Raw genomic sequence first — 18,822 nt, 5'->3', positions numbered from 1 at the left:
AATTTATAAATATATTAAGCATGCAAACGAAGAGTTTATTTACAAAAACATACGCTCTTGAAAATGTTTTTTTATTGCTATGTTTTAGTTGCGTTGGTTGGCTGTATGTTTTATTTATTTTTATTTGATTTAGATCAACTGTAAAGCAAAATGAAGAAAAAAAAAAGTGATTTTTTTTCAAATAAACTCTTAAAACGTTCATCCGTTTTTTTCATAAAACATTTTTCCAAATTGAATGTTTGCAAATATGTTTTTGCGAATGCGAATCGAGCGTGCGCCTAATATTTTGCAAATTGCATTAACAGTCTGAAGCCTAAGACTGAATATTTTTCCAAATTTCATTTCGTGAATGTGAATCAGGTAATGAATTTAACTGTTGGTTTGGAAAAACTATTTTTATGAATGTGAATTGGTGCATCGGTGAATCATATTTATTTTGTAAATACATCAATAAGCAAAGTGCACAACAAAACGTACATGGAGTTTTTTGTGAATCCATAATTTTTGGCGCTAATTTAGCTCCATACATATTGAAACATTAGCAACACCTAAAAAATCCTAATATTTTTCTTTTAGGCCTTGGCTTTGTAATCATGCGTCTGTGGCACGCTCTCATTTAGCGAATGAAAAAAAAAATTGACAGACGGACGACGAACGTCAAAAACGAATCCTATTGGAAAAACAGACGATTTTATTGAGTCTTTGTCCTAGATGTTCTTAACACAGGTCGCATCCAGATTCTACCACAATCAACGTTTTTATATATAATCATCGTCTTACATGACTTTACAGATTTTACAATGGGCTTTAGCTCATCTGTGTGTCGGGTCGCCTTACAAACACATTCAGCGCACGCACACACACACACACACACACACACACACACACACACACACACACACACACACACACACACAAGGCTGCCCGTGAAATGTCTGACAGGTTCGTCTAACCGATCTTATAATCACAAGCTTCACCTGTTGTACATCCTTAATAGCTTTGGTGAAAAAAAAAAAAATATCACACGGTTTTCAGTCAGCAGGGCAAAAATGACCTCCAAAAACAAGGGGCTTATAAAATCTGTGAAGCAACACACAACACAAAAGGGCTCGTATTTGCTCTAAACGATACAAATAACTAATCGGGGTCTAATTCGGACATTCATTCGGAGCGAAAGGAGCTCGACAAGCTGTTATAACGAGACAATTCAATTCAGTCCTCTTAAATAATATGGTACATGTTAAATTAAGGATCAGATGTTATACATTCTTAACAAACAATAAGAACCGCAACATCAAGCATTAAATAGAAGATTCAACAATGCAATGCGATTAGAAAGTAATAACAAGTATTCGTCTTACTTTGCTGCCCTAAGCTGTCGATACAGTCTGCTTCAATAAATAGGTGTTAAATAATTGGTCGTCGAGATTAAATTGTGAATGTCACTTTGACATATTCAGATTTATATGTATATATATATGTATATATATATGTATATATATATATATATATATATGTGTATATATATATATATGTATATATATATATATATATATATATATATATATATATATATATATATATATATATAATTTTTTTTTTTTTTTTAAATATGGACTTTCTTGGTTTAACTGTCAAGTTAAGGATAAAGTTTAATACCTGAGCTATGAGCAGAAATAAGCTCATGGCAATTGCTAGATGTTGACAATCATTTCTAGCCGTTCACCAACATCCACTTAAAAATATTACAAACCTCCGCATTTTACGTTAAAATTATTTCTTGCGATAATCGCAACTAGCGCTATCAAGCGATTCATCGCATCAAAAAAAAAAAACAAAAAAAACGTTTACATAATATATATGTATACTGTGTATATTTATCATGCATATATAAATACAAACACGTGCATTTATATATTTAAGAAAAATATGTTATGTTTAAATATTAAATATATGCATACATCATATAAAATATAAATGTATATACATGTAAATATTGTCAAAATATACAACGTATATGTTTGTATTTATATTTACGTACATGATAAATATATAAACGCATATACATGTATCTTATGCAAACAAATACTTTTATTTTGGACGCAATTAATCATTTGACAGCAGGTTTTGAAAGACAAATCCGAGTTTTGCCAACAAGCGTATTTTCGATTCTGACCTTCAAAATCTGACTATTAATAATAAAGTCTCTGAAACGCATTTTAGTTCAACTGGCTGCTTAGATAACGCCATAATCTACATCGTGTGTTAGATAATACTTTTTGGATTAGTTATTACAATAGCAATTCCCTCGCAAACGGTCTTCGGTTTAAACAAAAGGATCGAACGACGATAAATATTACTTTGTAGCCCGAAATCAGGAAATGAGCAAAGCACTGAACCAAAGCCAACAGGACCGCATTTCTATTCTAAAACGCTAATCAAACAATCCTGATCACAGATCAATAATCAATAGTGTTTTCCCACAATATTCTACCACTATATGCAGAAAACATCTGAGACACTTTGGACACATGGCACAGGAAGAAGCCGCACTTTGTAACGGTGACAATGGAGATATACGTCACGAACTAAACCTTTGAACGACAAAAGAGGAAACTGAATTAATAAAAAGTTTTGGTTGTGACGACACAAAAAGCTTTACTCTGGAGTGTATAGGACATTTCCGAATGAATCTTTTTGGTCGATGAATCGGTTAAGGGGCCCGTCTAAAGAAAAGCACTCTTGCATACGAAAACAAAAAAGACAAAGAAGTAAAAAATAAACATATGTTTGTCACCGATTTCCCACAACGCAAGCAGAGAACCTCGAGAGACAGCGACCTACGCCGACGAACGGAAACGAGTCTTTGTAGATCGACGAAAGGAAGAGAAACGGAGAAAAGGCATGCATGTCGAACGCACATCCACGATGTTCTCAGGGCGTCGCTCCAAGACCCGACCCGACGAAAGCAGTCCGAGTCGAACCAATGACGTGGAACAAAGCGTCGCGCCGGGGAAAAAAAAAAAAAATGAACGCAGCTTAGCGCCCCCTGGAGTCCAACGGGAGATCGAATCTAGGCTAAGATGACATCTGCTGTATGTACTGTAGTCAAGGTGAATGTAAGTGTGTCTCGGTCTGTATGGACATGTGTTCCTGCTTCATGAGGACGTCGGAGAAGATACTGAAGTGCCTGGCTGTCATGGTTAGCATCTTCATCACCACCACCGCGACGAAGGCGACGACTCAAGCCATCCTTGGTGTCGGAGCGAATGAAAGGCGCGACAGCCGCAGGGCGCTCAGTGGGTGGACGGGCCGTTGCTCTGCGCCGCTTGACCAGAGATCTCCAGGAAGGCCGAGCGCATGATGCCGAACGATTGCTCGGAGAGCGTCGTCACGTCGTCCGCCGTCAGTCCCTTCGTCTCGATCTTTGGGAGGATTTTCAGAGTGATGCTGCCTGTTCGAAAACACCGTCACAGCGATGTTAGCTGACGCTATCATCGACGTGCTCTACTTCGTATTAGGGGGTTTTCGCCACATAAAAAAATTATAATTGTGACTTTTAATCTCACAAGACTTTTCTTTTTAGAACTGCAGGTTTTTTTCCACTCAGAATTGTGGCTTAACGTTTCACAATTCAGCTTTTTATTCAGAACCATATGTTTGACTTTTTTCCCCTTGTACTCATTAACTTATTTTTCACATTTCTGCTTTTTTTAATTTCTGAATTTTAAAATTAATAAATAATAAAACTTTATTTTTAAAATAAATTATATATATATATATATATATATATATATATATATATATATATATATATATATATATATATATATATATATATTATTAAATCCACTTTATCAAAAAAAAAAATTTGTTTAACATAAAATTTGGGGGAAACTGGTTTACTGTTTCTCACACACACACACACACACACACACACACACACACACACACACACACACACACACACACACACACACACACACACACACACAACTTGTGGACAAACCTGAAGCACAATTTCAAATAAGTAAAGAATGGCATTGATTTTCCTACATTTTAGTATTATTTTACTGCGTTAATAAAAACAGATTTTTTTAATTAGTTTTGCTTTGGTACCAAACTTGGAACTGAGAACCGTACTGAATGCAGAAAAGTTGCATAATTGTGAGTTTACGCATCAGATTTCTTTTTTCTGTTCACACCACAAAATAAAATATGTAAGTATATTCAATATATTTAAATCTCATTTTCATCTTAGAACCGCGTCACAATTATGATTGTTTTCTCAGAACTGCGTGAAAAAAGGCAGATTTTTAAAATATGAAGTCAGTATTGTGAAGAAAAAAAGCTGAATATTTTTTTTTTTTCAAATCATGTGTCAGAAACAAGCTCAAGCACTAGTAAAAACGCCTCACAATGCATTACAATAAATAATTCATGAAATAAAAAACAACAACTGATCCTCACACGCTGTATGTTTTTAGAGAACTCTGAATACAGCACACAGGTCATACAGGCTACAGTGTTTTATTTAATAGAGCACAACTAAGAGTAAATGAAAGATGAACTATTCACTCAAAAGGCCACAAGAGGTCTTTGTTTCTCCATAACGTTTCTTTGTAATGTGCATTACCTGATTTGAACTCTTTCTCTTTTCGTAGGTAGAAGTTGCTGTAGGAAGAGAAGACTATGGGTATGATGGGAACCTGAGAGAGAGAGAGAGAGAGAGAGAGAGAGGGATGGTTGGACAGCAGACAGTAAGCCAACAGGGATTAGAAACGCTCTCACACACAAAAATATGATCATACACAGACTGAACTATCCTCCCAGACTAATAATAGACTTAGAGAGTCATCGTTTCTCACGACAACACAGCTGGAGAGGGTATGCCAATGCGTTTCAGTTTAGCCAGAATTACGGAACGCCACAAAAATAATATAATAAGTAATAATATAAATGAAACAAATACAAATTTTTTACAAATACAAAAGGTAAACAGACAAAAAAAATTGTTTAAATGGTTTAATACATATTTAAAGATATAGGCGACGATACAATGACACACACATTTAAATGTCTAAAAATGTAGTTAAACGAAACAATAAAATTAACGAATGTAACTGGATTTTAAAAGCTACAAATCTAGACCATGTACAGTATAAAAGTTCCTAGGGTGTACGTTATAGCAGTGCAGTGCCAAAATGCAAAACACAGATAAGAAACAGATCGTTCACATATTTTAGTTTAACTAACGAGAACCATCAGGCCTCCATTAGTTTGGTCTAGATTAAGTAACGTCTGTCTGCTTCAACGCAAAGCTCGTCTGGTTTTGATTACGTCCGCCTGCCATTTTTGATATCAGTATGCATCATCACACACGATTCATGTTACTTTATTCTGAATTTAAAAAGCAGCTATCAACAAACCGAAAAATGTAATTCCTCATTCAGTCTCCTTATATGAACTTGTGACAAATAGTCGGCATGTACAGTCATTGCAGCAATCATCCAAAACATTTTCTTGTGTCTATGGAAATGTGGACGTTTTACTTTTAAATGAGAGAGACGCGTTTTGTTTTGATGGAGTTTTGTGGTTGGCTTTAAGGCTTTGTTATCGCTGAGCTTGATCGATATGCCAGCGCTCTCCTAAAAGCTGCAAAAATAAAGTTGCATTTGAAATGCACAGTCCCTCGACTGAAGCAAAAATACTGATCATCTTACAAAACCTCAAAGTGCTTTAGTCAGCTGTGAGGTAAACTATTGTCTACTGTAACATGAAAAAAGGGAAGCACTTTTTATTTCCTGCCTTAACGTCCTGTTTCAAGAAAACATGTTGAAACAACAAGAAAATCTGCATACAATTGTCAGGGGGCCTATGAAGCACTAATTTAATAGGAATTCAAAAACCAATGCACAATTCATAAATACTTGGTATCACATAACTAACTAGCAAGTTAGTTAAAACACAATAAAACAAAATATCAAAATATAATACTGGTAATATTTACATTTAAAATGTGGCAAAATACAACAATAAAATGATAATCAGGGGAAATATTTATTAGCATTTTCAAAAATGTTTAGCATATATTATATTATGTAATAATAAATAATAACCGTCTAACAATTCTAAATGTTTAAGATTGTAGTTAAATATAACATGATATAAAACGTTTTATTAATATATTAAACTGCTTTTTGAAAGCTTAAAATAAAATTGAATATATATGTATATGATTTAATTTTTACATTTTACACATGTAAATAAATAAATCAAATAACCATTTTAAAATTCTAAATAAATATGAAAAATAAATGTTTAAAATGGTTTGTAGTTAAATATAATGCACTTTGAGATATGCACACACACACAATCCATGTGGTTTATCTCTCAAGTTTGTTCACAAGCCGCATAAAAAAAAAGAAATACTAAGGGACTGTTTCATGTGGCTTTAGAAATGAGTTTGTTCAGATCAAAATGCGCCAGAGTTAAAGTTTTTATGTGGCTGCACTAAAACGACACAGTACAACTAAACAGTGCAAAACACAACAGCTCTCTCTGCTGGGAAAGACGAGACACAACACCACGTAAGCAAAGCCAGTCTCCATTACGACCTCTGACCTGTGACACGGATTTCGTGGGTTAACGGGGGACCTTTGAGCTCGAGCTTGTTCAGGTAGTGCCAGGTAAATGACTAAAGCGGTGTACTCTGCACTTACGGGTCAGGTTGTATCAGGTCAAGTGTAAGTGAACGCTCACCTGTGCTTGAATGGCCAAATGAAACGCTCCCTTTTTAAAGGGCAAAAGCCCACCGTTCTGATTCCGTGTGCCTTCTGGAAACACCCACAATCGGATCTAGAAAAAGTTGAATGCAATCACTAAATGATTTACAGCATCTCTTCCTTACAACATCCCTACTGCGGCACCGAAGACCGGTAGTATTACATCAGGCAATACAGACAAACAAATGGCAAGTTATTACGCAAACTGTTTGAACATTTAGTTCATAGAGTCAAAACAGCCTCATTCTAATATAATTGACATACTACAATTTTATCTTAATGTCTATTGTCATGCTATTTTTTTGTGTTAATAATTGCTTTTGTCATTAGTTATTTTTAAATACGTCTATATACTTTTTATATATATTTTTTACATTTAATTAATTTATTTTATTTAAAATAAAAATAACAATCTTGCCGGAATAAAATAAGTTTAAGTGTATACACACACGTGCGCACACACACACACACACACGCACACACACACACACACGCACACACACACACACACACACACACACACACACGCACACACACGCACACACACACACACACACACACACACACACACACACACACACACACACACACACACGGTCAAAAATATTTGTCAGCTTTGGTAAATATTATCAAAGAAAATTAATCTGCATTGTTAATCCTTTTGATATTATATTAAAAAATTTTTTTAACATTTTATTGGATAAGAAGAATTTAAAATGGGGGGGAAATATCATTATGAAAGAAATGTTTTTCTCCGACTAATGATTACTCGACCTTATTAAATACAGCTTTAATGCACTGTAATAGGATCACGTAACATCAGTTGATAAACTAAAAGCTCATGCTAAGTGATTCAAACTGAATGAATCGTGGGATAATCAGATGTGAGATCTTGGCAAAGACAGACCTTGTCGGCCAGCATGGTTTTAGCAGCATCGCTCATGACGGTCTTGGCGTCGCTGGTCTTTTGGCGGTTGATGAAGACGATTCCTCCCAGCCAGCAAATCATGCCCACCGTCCCGGCCCATATCAGCTCCTTCTTAGCGATCATGGTGCAGCGGTCCGGCAGGATCTCCATCATCCCTGCAGAGAGGAGGACAGTCAGGATCAGCACAATACCATCATGTGACACCTGGGTGTGCAGGTAGAAAGAAGTGAGCCCATGCAGGTCTGGTCTGCCATAATATAGCATATTATATTAATGTTTTAACCATGTGCGATTATCGATTATTTGCAAATAACATTCAAAGTATCTCAACTGCGTGCATGCATACGTTACATGAAGTCTAGACTAATGTGTGAGCGAAATTAGAGTATTTTCTTTCACTGCATGATTTAATCGTCTTTAAATTGGTCACAAATTCAAAACAGAGGCAGAAAATTTATATTTGTATACCACTTTAAGAGTGCCTTAAAGACTTAAAGAGTGTTGTTTTTTTTTCTCTCCAAAAATGACCGTGATTGTAAATAGATTATTCTTAATTATTGCCATGTTTCGGCAACAAAAAATAAGTCCAGACATCACCACAGCGTTATTTTTTTTGCATCTCTGGGCAAAGCGACGCATTTCATTCCTGAACGAATCACTGTTTAAATGATTCGGTTCATTCGTGATGACTCACTTAAACTGGCGGTTTTCATTTCACATTCAGAGTATCTTTTATTTATTATTTAAATAATCTCAAATATACGAATTCAAAATGGATGCTTTTAGGGAAAAAATTAAAAAGTTAAATTGTCTATAAAATGTATAACTCGGTTAACGCTTATTAGAAAAGATTCATTTCTATACAGGTAAACTGAGCTTTGCATAGAATATTGAACTCTCAAAAACAAAAAGTACCGACACACTCAGCAAAATATCGTCTAATCATTGTTACAAAATCGCAGAAAGTATTGAGATATTGTTTTCTGTCACTACGAGACACCCCTGCTGAACACACTGTATTCTTCACCTAGCACGTCGAGAGATGATTGGTGGTTGGAGATGATGACGTATGGTCCGTCTGTCTGTAGATGTTCCCAACCGCTGACCTGATAGCGCAGACCCAGGAAGTACTTCACGTGGCGAACCAAGAACCGGATGACCCTACAGGAAGTGAAGACATTATTACAACGCAATACATGACCGATAGCAATCGTTCAAGAAATCCAGTATCAAAAATATGGCTTCTAGACCACTTTCAAAGCAAGTCTACGGGACATTTCCACCGTTACCGCCCACCGGCTACAAATCAAACGTTTTAGAAAAGTGACGGTCCGTTAAAATTGAAGTCTTGGTCACGTCTGCAATATACAGACGTGGACAAAATTGTTGGTACCCTTTGGTCAATGAAAGAAAAAGTCACAATGGTCACAGAAATAACTGTTATCTGACAAAAGTAATAATAAATAAAAATTCTATAAATGTTAACCAATGAAAGTCAGACATTGTTTTTCAACCATGCTTCAACAGAATTATTTAAAAAAATAAACTCAATGAAACAGGCATGGACAAAAATGATGGTACCCCCTAGAAAAACACTGAAAATAATGTGACCAAAGGGACATGTTAATTCAAGGTGTGTCCACTAATTAGCATCACAGGTGTCTACAACCTTGTAATCAGCCATTCTATATATATGGCTCCAGGTAATCACTGTGTTGTTTGGTGAACAAGAGACAAGCATGTTAAAGGTAAAGGCTATAAGACCATCTCCAAGCAACTAGACCTACAGTTGCACATATTATTCAGAAGTTTAAGATCCATGGGACTGTAGCCAACCTTGGACGTGGTTGCAGGAGGAAAATTGAGACGGATAATCCGAATGGTAACAAAAGAGCCTAGAAAGACTTCTAAAGAGATTCAAGGTGAACTTCATGCTCAAGGAACATCAGTGTCAGATCGCACCATCCGTCGTTGTTTGAGCCAAAGTGGACTACATGGGAGACGACCAAGGAGGACACCATTGTTGAAAACGAATCATAAAAAAGCAAGACTGGAATATGCCAAACTACATGTTGACAAGCCACAAATGGGAGAATGTCCTGTGGACAGATGAGGAAGTTTTTGCCAAGGCACATCAGCTGTATGTTCACAGCGAAAAAATGAAGCATATCAAGAAAAGAACACTGTCCCTACTGTGAAACATGGAGGATGACTTTGCTGCGTCTGGCACAGGGTGTCTTGAATCTGTGTACAAGAAATCTCAGACTATCTAGAGAGAAATGTACTAGCCATGAAAGCTTGGTCTAGACAACAGGACAATGACCCTTTCAAGAAGCTAAAGGAAAATTGGACTATTGTAAAGTGGCCTTCTATGAGCCCTGACCTCAATCCTATTGAGCATCTTTGGAAGGAGCTGAAACATGCAGTCTGGAAAAGGCACCCTTCAAACCGACACAACTGGAGCAGTTTGCTCATGAGGAGTGGGCCAAAATACCTGCTGAATGCAGAAAACAGTTTAGAAAAGTGACAAAAGGTCAACGTTAAAATTGAGTTTATTTTTTTATAAGTTCATTTGAAAAAAACAATGTCTGACTTTCATTGCAATCAGATAAATCACTTTTTTTTATTTCAAATTTTGTCTCTGTAAATCATTTTTATTCGTAGATAGCAGCACTAACAAGACCAACCGCTGAAAAGCGCTGAGGAATTTGTAGGCCAAAAAAAAACAAAAACCCAAACACAACGTACTATACATTTCTTTTTCTGTAATTTCCTCTTTTTGTCATTTATAGTCTATTTTAGCTTTTTGCTTTGAGTTCAATTCATAAAAGTCGTGTTCATTTGTTTATTATTATCATGCTTTCTGCAATAATCCAAATAATAATCCAATTTTTTTTTTTTTTTGAAGGAACCAGGTTAGTGCTAACTTTTGTTTTTACTGCAAAAATATGCTATCACTGCAGCTCTATGTGCAATTATACAGATTTCTTGCGGTCTAAAATGGTTTTATTTAATCACTTAAGAAAGCTAACAATATCTTAAGAAATGAAAGCCATGGCGAACATGTGTGAACGCATCTGTATGCGTACAGGATTAACTAAAAAATCAAAAATATCAATAACATTTTTGTTCATATTTTTGTTAAAACAAAGCAAAAAGCATAAAATAAATCATGAAGGAATTAAATATAATACAATATTACTCTGAAGCGCTAAAAATACCAACCGTAAATGAATAATAATAATAATAACTAAAAAAACTGATAATATAAAAACTGTAAACTAATATACTAAAGGCCTTAGTTACTTACACATAAAAGAGTTATCTTATATAATTAATAATTTAAGCTAATTCAAAACATTGATAAAAACTATAAAATAACAGTGTGGTAAAAATCGAAATGATTTGAAGTCTATCATGGGATGTTGCGCGATAAACAAAGATATTACAGATACAGTATCTGTGGGACCTTTGAACACATAAGTGGCTCGTATCAGTGAATATGTGGAGCGAGCGCGGGCAAAAACATCTGCGCTAAACATCTTACGTAACACCACAGCTGAGGAGAGTCAACAAAACTCAGCCGGACTCATTCAAACATTTCAGGATCCTGAAACACGATTCACGGTCTAATTATGAGACGGACCGATGGCTGCGGCTTACAGCGAACACTGTATGAATATTTTGTAGGTTATGGGTGAATGTTTGCGTTAAACCACTGACCTCATATGATTTCGCCGAGCTCAGGTTTCCTTGAATAAGTCAGCGATGCGATAAAACGTGTTTGTTTGTTTTTTAGCTGAAAATAATTCTTTGACACGAATCTTTGTCCTCATTACGCGTCACCTCACTAGTGATAGCGTGAAATTACGCCAGGGCTTTGGGTTTTCACATGTTCTGAATAGAAACGGCTCACTGCGCACAGATCTCGATCTTAGCGGTCACCGCACGTGCGTCTTGTAATAAAAAAACGGAGCTTGTTCTGCAATAAAATAATCTGGACTGTTCTTGCTATGAATCTGCATTAAGTGAAATTGCTTATATTAATTTAACCTACATTATATTAATTTGGCTCAGATCTACTTTATCATCACACATAATACAGTTTTATTAATATTATTTATTTAATAGAGTACCATTAAAATACCATGATATATTTTTAAAGGTAAACGTTTTTGAAAGTTATGCTCATCAAGGCTGCATTTATTTGATCAAAAATACTGTAAAAACGTATTAAAATTATTGCGATTTCAAATAGCTGATTTCTATTTGAATACCTTTTAAAACGTAATTTATTTCTTAGATGCAAAGTTGAATTTTCATCATTACTTCAAAAATCATTATAATATGCTGATTTGATCGGCTCAATAAACATTTCCTATTATTAGCAATGTTTAAAACAGCTCTGCTACAGACAATTTTGCAGGATTCTTTAATTAATAGAATTTGAAATAGAGATCTTTTGTTACATTATACGTTTACCGCCACTTTTGATCATTTTGATGCATCCCTGCTGAATAAAAGTGTTAACTTCTTTCCCAAAAACCTTACCGTCTCCTAACTTCTGAACACAACAAGGCATGCACATTTAATGAAAAAGCATCACTCTCTCTCTCTCAAACTACAAAAATGTACAAACAAATGCCAGGTTTTTTTAATGCATTAATTAGGCACTGGTTTTAAAAGTCGCTCAGACGGTATTTCTACCAGGTTTGGTAAAAAAATGTAAATAAATAAATTATTATTTGTAACCACGCACGTCCAAAATAAACTGTGTTATCAGAAATGTCAACCTGTTCTCTGACACGTTACCCTGGTACAGCAGCAGAAGGAACATAAGAGTTTAAAGCCTGCCAAGCTCCGCTGCTATCGTATATCTTAAACTTCACAAGTAGTTTATCAACACCACCGATCTCAATTCAGGCTCAAGGTTACAACAATATATTTGAGATGTCTATTACAGCAAAGGTAACCAAATTTGGAAAAAAAAAGCGACATTTCTGGTTGTCATTTAATTTCTGTTACATTTACTAAAAATCACTAAAACTATATTATATATATACATAGTATATATATATATATATATATATATATATATATATATATATATACACATACAGTATGTATATATATATATATATATATATATATATATATATATATATATATATATATATACACATACATACAGTATATATATAGATTAAAGACATTTAAAAATATGTAACAGCATCTTTATGATGTAAAAATAATACTGGGCCACTGGCACGGGCCGGTGTTTTTTCCAATTATAATGAATGGGAACTGGAGCTCAATTCCATGAAAAAAAATAAGTAAAGTATTACAAAACGACTTGCGCAACATACTACCAGTGTCCCGGCGTCTGCCCTAGCCCTCTTCATCATAATCCCCAAAAATCCACGCAAAATTAATTACGAACATCTGATTCACAAAAGAGCCTTGTGTCAGACCTTTGCAATGATTCACTGAATCCTGACTCTGTTCTCAAGCTCAACAATTTACTTCATGAACGACATGCGATTTATTAACTTTTATATTCATTTAGCATATTTTAAACCATACATTTCAGACGCCACATCACATACAAGCAAGAGGTTTCTTTTTTAATATTACGTGTGATGTTTTAGATGTCATTTATCCAATAATGTTTTAAATTACACCATTCTTTTATTCCCGGCCAGGGACTGCAGATGTCCCTATTTAGGAGAAAAAAATATTAAATAAACATTTTGTTTAGACAAATAAAATATTAAATTTTTATTTATACATAAAGGTGAAAAAATGGCGATTAACACTGAATTAAGCGTTAAATTCTAAAGTAAAATACTCGAATAATCTGTGTCTAATATACAAGTTCAAACGTTTTTACAGCGTACTTTTACGTCTTTTTGAAAGTTACAGTTCTCCAAAAAAACCCAGCTTTAGTGTTACAGAGAAGAAAGAGAGCCATACAGATTTGGAACGGCATGAGCGACATCCTTTTTATCTCTCACTGAACTCTCTTGATCGGATCTGACCTCTCTCTCTCTCTATGCCTTGTCATCTCTCTCCTTTTACCCAATAAGTTCATCATCCTTGCTGCATCAGCTCACCGTGTGGCTCAATAACTCTTTCCTATCGCACTGATAAAGAGAGAGAGAGAAAAAAGAAAGAGAGAGACCCAGATAAACTTAAAAGCGAAGAACAGCGCTGATGCAACAAGACACCACCCATCGTCCCTCACATCATGTGGTCCGATGTTGGTTAATATGGGTGTTAGGTCACCCTGTTAAAATGGACTCAATGGCCATGACCAGCTCACATAAACCGCTTTGCACATATCTGGCACGTTCATATTCTAGCATGTACAGTATTTGCACGCATGTCAACACGCGATAGTCGAGCTGCGGTAAGCGTACACCGGCCCGGACACACGAGCTCATCCTGTCGCGGCGTAATTACCGGGTAACGTCGCACCCCCCGCGTCCTGAACGGACCTGGACAGATTCACCTGTGAACTACAAACCCCCAATCGCCAACCAGCCGGTATAAAATATCAGCGAACTTCAACTTCGAAGACGCGATTGCGTTTAACAACTGCAATAAAAAGGACGTATTATTCTGCGGCGCCCAGTGAGTGTTTATTGTGTAACGAGTGTGAATGAGCTGACTGTTATGAAGAGCAGAAATAGCATCGTTTTTAGCGAGCATGTGAAATGGTCTTTTCCCGATTTATTTAAAAGCTGCAAAACTTTCGGGCCTCAGGTTTCCAATTTTCATATCACATGTACTCTGTTAGTGAAGGCACAGGGCTGCTTTTCATAATCACACGAGATCCTGATCACGAGCATGTGAAAATAATAAATAAAAAATATATAATATATATAAAATTATATATATATATATATATATATATATATATATATATATAATTTCATTTCTTATTTTATTTTAGTTTAACTTAAAGATTATAAAAAAGTATTAATACAAATAATAAAACAATAAATTAGGCTACCGAATGTTTCTGAAACTAAAATTACTACAATAGTATTATATCAGCTAGCGCAGTTGTCATTACGGTGTGAAATTTTGTTTAATTATTGTTAATTATTTTGTAATTGCCATTCATGCATACACTTTTATGGCTCCTTAATTGAGTACATGAAACACCTGAACGTGAAAAAAAACAAAAACATTTAATTTAACCAAAAACAAAAATAACATTTAACTTAATAATGAATTAATCAAATTTATTATAAAAAAGAATTATATATATTTACATTGCACATAAGGCGGTGTTTATTTTTTTTTTAAACAATATAATTGCATTTCTATTCAAATCCGCTGTTGAAATATTATTGTTGAAATATATACATTTAAGTAGTAGTTGTACTAAAAACTTGTTTTCGTGATGACGGATCCATTCAGTCGTACATTAAAGTCCATTCTGCTCAATGGTTTTGGCCCAAAAACGTACAAAATTGTTGGTTACCGAAATTTCAGCTCACGAGCAAAATAGCTTTGCTGTTTGTGAGGCATCATAAAGGGACTAACCCCCTGGTTTCACAGACCAAGCTTAAGCCTAGACTTAAATGTAAATCATTGCAAGTTTCTTTCAAATGATGTTAAAACATGACAGTCTTAAGATGCACACCAGTAAAAAAAGAAATCTGAAGGCAAGTTCGAAATGTACTTTAAAAGTCCTAACTGAACGATGGCCTAATCACACGGTTAATTATTTTAATATAGGGACAGTCTAGTTCCTGTAAATCAATGAATGTTGACTTTGACGGCGATGGACGTTCCGCCGTTCTAGAACGTCCGTTGCCATAACAGCGACATTCTAGACCGTTACGGAAGGTTTCAAAGTGATTTTCGGCGCGAACATTGATTCTAAACCGATGGCCTGGAATCCGCAACTCCATCGATCAACTGTCCGATGTGTGGAGCGCGCGTGACTGTCGGTTTTAATCTAGCGCCATCGACCAGCGCGAACTCTGCACCGGCGGAGCCATGAGACCAATCTATCGCGACCTCGTTCATACAAACCAGAAAGTCTCGGCCCGGGCGAACTACAGCACGCGTTACCAGCAACCCGCAAGCGAGCGTACCACCAGAAAACAAACACACGCGCTCCGGTCGCCATCTCCGGCTTGCACGAGACGCTAAAGCGGCTAGCAAGCGCTCGCGAGAGGCAAACCGCACGCGAGCCAAGCGCACGTTCGCGTCCCGTCGCGCTTGTTAAACCACCAAGAGCTCGGTTTATTCGTGCGTCTCCCCGATGTTGCACTAATACGGAGGCCCGAACGTGTTCTCGCGCGAGCTGCGCTTAGCGGGGCTGGCTAAAGAGTCGCAACCGCGATCCGAACATCTGTCCGGGGTAAACAGATGCGATGCATTCCGTTACAATTGCGTTCTCTTTTCGCTCGCACGCGGGTGCACATAAGAGCATTCACGGCGTTTAAACGACGAAAGGTACGACTGCGTGTATACAGCGATCTGTTTTAGTCAACGCGATGCATGTTATGATGCGTTTCAAAGCCATATTTGTTACTGTAACCACCTAAAACGACAGCCCGGCGTGCTAAAGCAAAGCACGAGAGTAGAAACGTGACATTGCGCGACAGCGTTGTTGACAGCTCACCTCATATTCTCAATGTCCCTGCCGCCGCTTTTCAGAATACAAATGGGTATGGCGACAACGGCCAGCAGCATCATGTACGCCACATAAAAGCACTTTTTGAAATAGAAAACGAACGTGCTGCTGGTCCACAACAGGAGCGGGAGCACCAGCAGCACAGGCAGCATCCACACGGCATCCATTCCCGCGACCAGCGCCTCTTTCCCGGCTGTCGAGAAACGATAGAAGGCCAGCGGTGCGAGCGGAGGGGGGATCGACTCAGAACCGAGCCTACATCCGTTACCGCGTCCAAGTCGCACCCTCGAGCAACTTTGCCGTTCTCCCTGATCGTCGTTTACGTGACACCGGGCGAATGAGGGGGATGTCAACAAGAAGCGGAGGTTTGTGGAGAGCCAGAAGAGGGTTATCCGCTGAAATCGCTGCGTGTGTAACCTTTGGCCGCCTGTCTTGCGTGTAACTGGCGCTGTCCGATTCGCGAATCATTCTTGTGAGCCGGTTCTTCGAGATGATTCGATCTGAGCGTCGGCGAATGACTCGCTCGTGATTACAACATTTCCGCCAAACTACCACAACTATAGTTAGTTGGATTAAACGTTGCATTATCAAACATTAAAAAATTAATACATTAAATAAATGTATAATTCTGTGTATTGCAGTTGTCAGAGACATTACTGCCTCTTTATTTTTTCAATTGTTTCATATCACTGTTCGTGCTTTATCAATAGTATATGCCTTATAATAATATACTACTAATAAAAATACGGTTGTTATTTATTACATTATTATTTATTGTTACTATATTTTTAGTTTATTTATTATTTTTCTGTCACTGCATGTATATTTATGCTTTGGCAGTATGCATAATAACAAATAAAATACATTAAAAGTATTAAACACAACACAAATAAATAATAATATGACATATTTTGCATTAAACGGTTGTGGGTTACAATATAGGTTTAAAAATTATTAACTATAATAATCATAATACGTTTTTGTAGTCAAATAATGTCAACAAGCAGAATTAAAACTACACGCCACACTGTTAGTGAAACAAACTCTGGTCTTCGAAACAATCTTACCTCTCTTTTTTTTGTTTAACAATCTTAACTACTACAACAAGATTTGGTTGTGAACCGTTTTCAGTTCACTAAAGCGAACCGTCCGAACGAACCGACTCGCTCAAATGAACTGACTCCCCACGCTCTATTTGATGCACAAAAGCTCCTGCTGTAAGTTTGAATCCCTCCCATGTGTGTGTTTCCGGGTACTGGTTGCTTGTGTTTCCCTGTCATGTGTGTTTGGTGCAGTGTTACCTGAAACTAATTTGTTACAACAAAGACATGTGTGCCAACATTTGAAGTGTGTAAAGAAATGCCTGGAAAGCTCTGGAACAGTGCAGCGTGCAGTTTCTTTATGAAAATTTTCTTCACTGTTAACAGGACCATCCAGTTACAGGGACAAGTCCTGAGCATTGATCCCACCTGACTAAAGTATTTACATCTGATTTTATTATGTAAATATCTATTGGAAAATACAAATGTGTCTGTGCAAACTGTGCCTGCTTTGTGTTCAGTCTGTGTGGGGATTTTTCATGGATTTTAAATAATAAAAAGTTATAGTTTAATAAATAATAATAAAAAAAAAATCTTATTTCTGCATTGAAAACATAATTAGTAAAAATACTGCACAATGTACTGCAATAATTTGAAGCAATTTTGTTTTAGAGTTAACAGAAATGTCCAAAAATGACTTGACAGTGTCCTGGCAGAAAGTTACCAGTATATTAATATTCATTAATTTATTCATTTGTTCATTCATACTGTGCATTAAAAAAAAAAAAACTTGTTCCGTAGGCAAAGTACAAATACTTTACTGTTTGCAGATGAGCACAGTGTGCTATAATCAGAGTTATTATTTCATAGAAAAACGTTTTTTAACTTCAAATAAAAACTTAAAATATTCAAATAGACATATTTATATTATTTTATTTTATTAATTTATTTTATTTTTATATATTTATATTTTTTATATTTATTTATATTTATAATTTAAATAAAACATTAATTAAAATTAAAATAGAAAATGTAAAAAAAGAAAAAAGGGGGACATTTTTCTAAAAATATATCAAAATAGCATAGCTATATTGCAAAAGAAGTTTCCCTAAAATTTAGTTTATTGCAATTTTAGAATGCTCCCGGGGAAAAATCAAAATGCCAAGTGTTGGGAAGCGGATAGGTAGATTAAGGATTATATGAGGAGCAGTTAACAAGATTAAACGGCTGAAGAGGCTGTGTAATCTGATACATGCTGCGGTCACACAGACACTTAGGTGTTTAAACTTGACCTGACTACACTTTCAGCTCTGTGACAGTGTGTGTGTGTGTGTGTGTGTGTGTGTGTGTGTGTGTGTGTGTGTGTGTGTGTGTGTGTGTGTGTGTGTGTTGTTTATTCCCAAACAAATCATC

General features: G+C 36.0%; 1 protein-coding gene across 1 annotated transcript; it reads right to left on the bottom strand.

The window, feature by feature from the left end:
• Nucleotides 1-2,071: 2,071 nt before the first annotated feature.
• Nucleotides 2,072-16,825, bottom strand: agpat2 (1-acylglycerol-3-phosphate O-acyltransferase 2 (lysophosphatidic acid acyltransferase, beta)). Its single transcript, XM_043234246.1, has 6 exons — nt 16,358-16,825; nt 8,741-8,874; nt 7,693-7,868; nt 6,763-6,858; nt 4,637-4,709; nt 2,072-3,454 (listed from the first exon to the last, which is right to left on the bottom strand). The coding sequence occupies exons 1-6, from the start codon at nt 16,534-16,536 to the stop codon at nt 3,297-3,299; spliced, it is 816 nt and encodes a 271-aa protein (XP_043090181.1). The 5' UTR covers nt 16,537-16,825; the 3' UTR covers nt 2,072-3,296.
• Between the last annotated feature and the right edge of the window lie 1,997 nt (nt 16,826-18,822).

Source organism: Puntigrus tetrazona, unplaced genomic scaffold (genome assembly GCF_018831695.1).
Source record: "Puntigrus tetrazona isolate hp1 unplaced genomic scaffold, ASM1883169v1 S000001111, whole genome shotgun sequence".
In the NCBI taxonomy this organism is placed as follows: domain Eukaryota; kingdom Metazoa; phylum Chordata; class Actinopteri; order Cypriniformes; family Cyprinidae; genus Puntigrus; species Puntigrus tetrazona.
The sequence above is the reverse complement of the archived record's forward strand: the minus strand, read 5'-3'. Positions and strand labels throughout refer to the sequence as shown.

What these genes read in the sequence shown, in the direction of transcription:
- agpat2 (XM_043234246.1), bottom strand. Translation starts at nt 16,536, where the DNA reads ATGGATGCCGTGTGGATGCTGCCTGTGCTGCTGGTGCTCCCGCTCCTG. An exon ending in AAACCATGCTGGCCGACAAG is followed by an intron (nt 6,859 to 7,692) that starts GTCTGTCTTTGC and finishes AACTTTTTCTAG; the next exon opens with ATCCGATTGTGGGTGTTTCC. An exon ending in ATTTGGCCATTCAAGCACAG is followed by an intron (nt 4,710 to 6,762) that starts GTGAGCGTTCAC and finishes TCTCTCTCTCAG; the next exon opens with GTTCCCATCATACCCATAGT.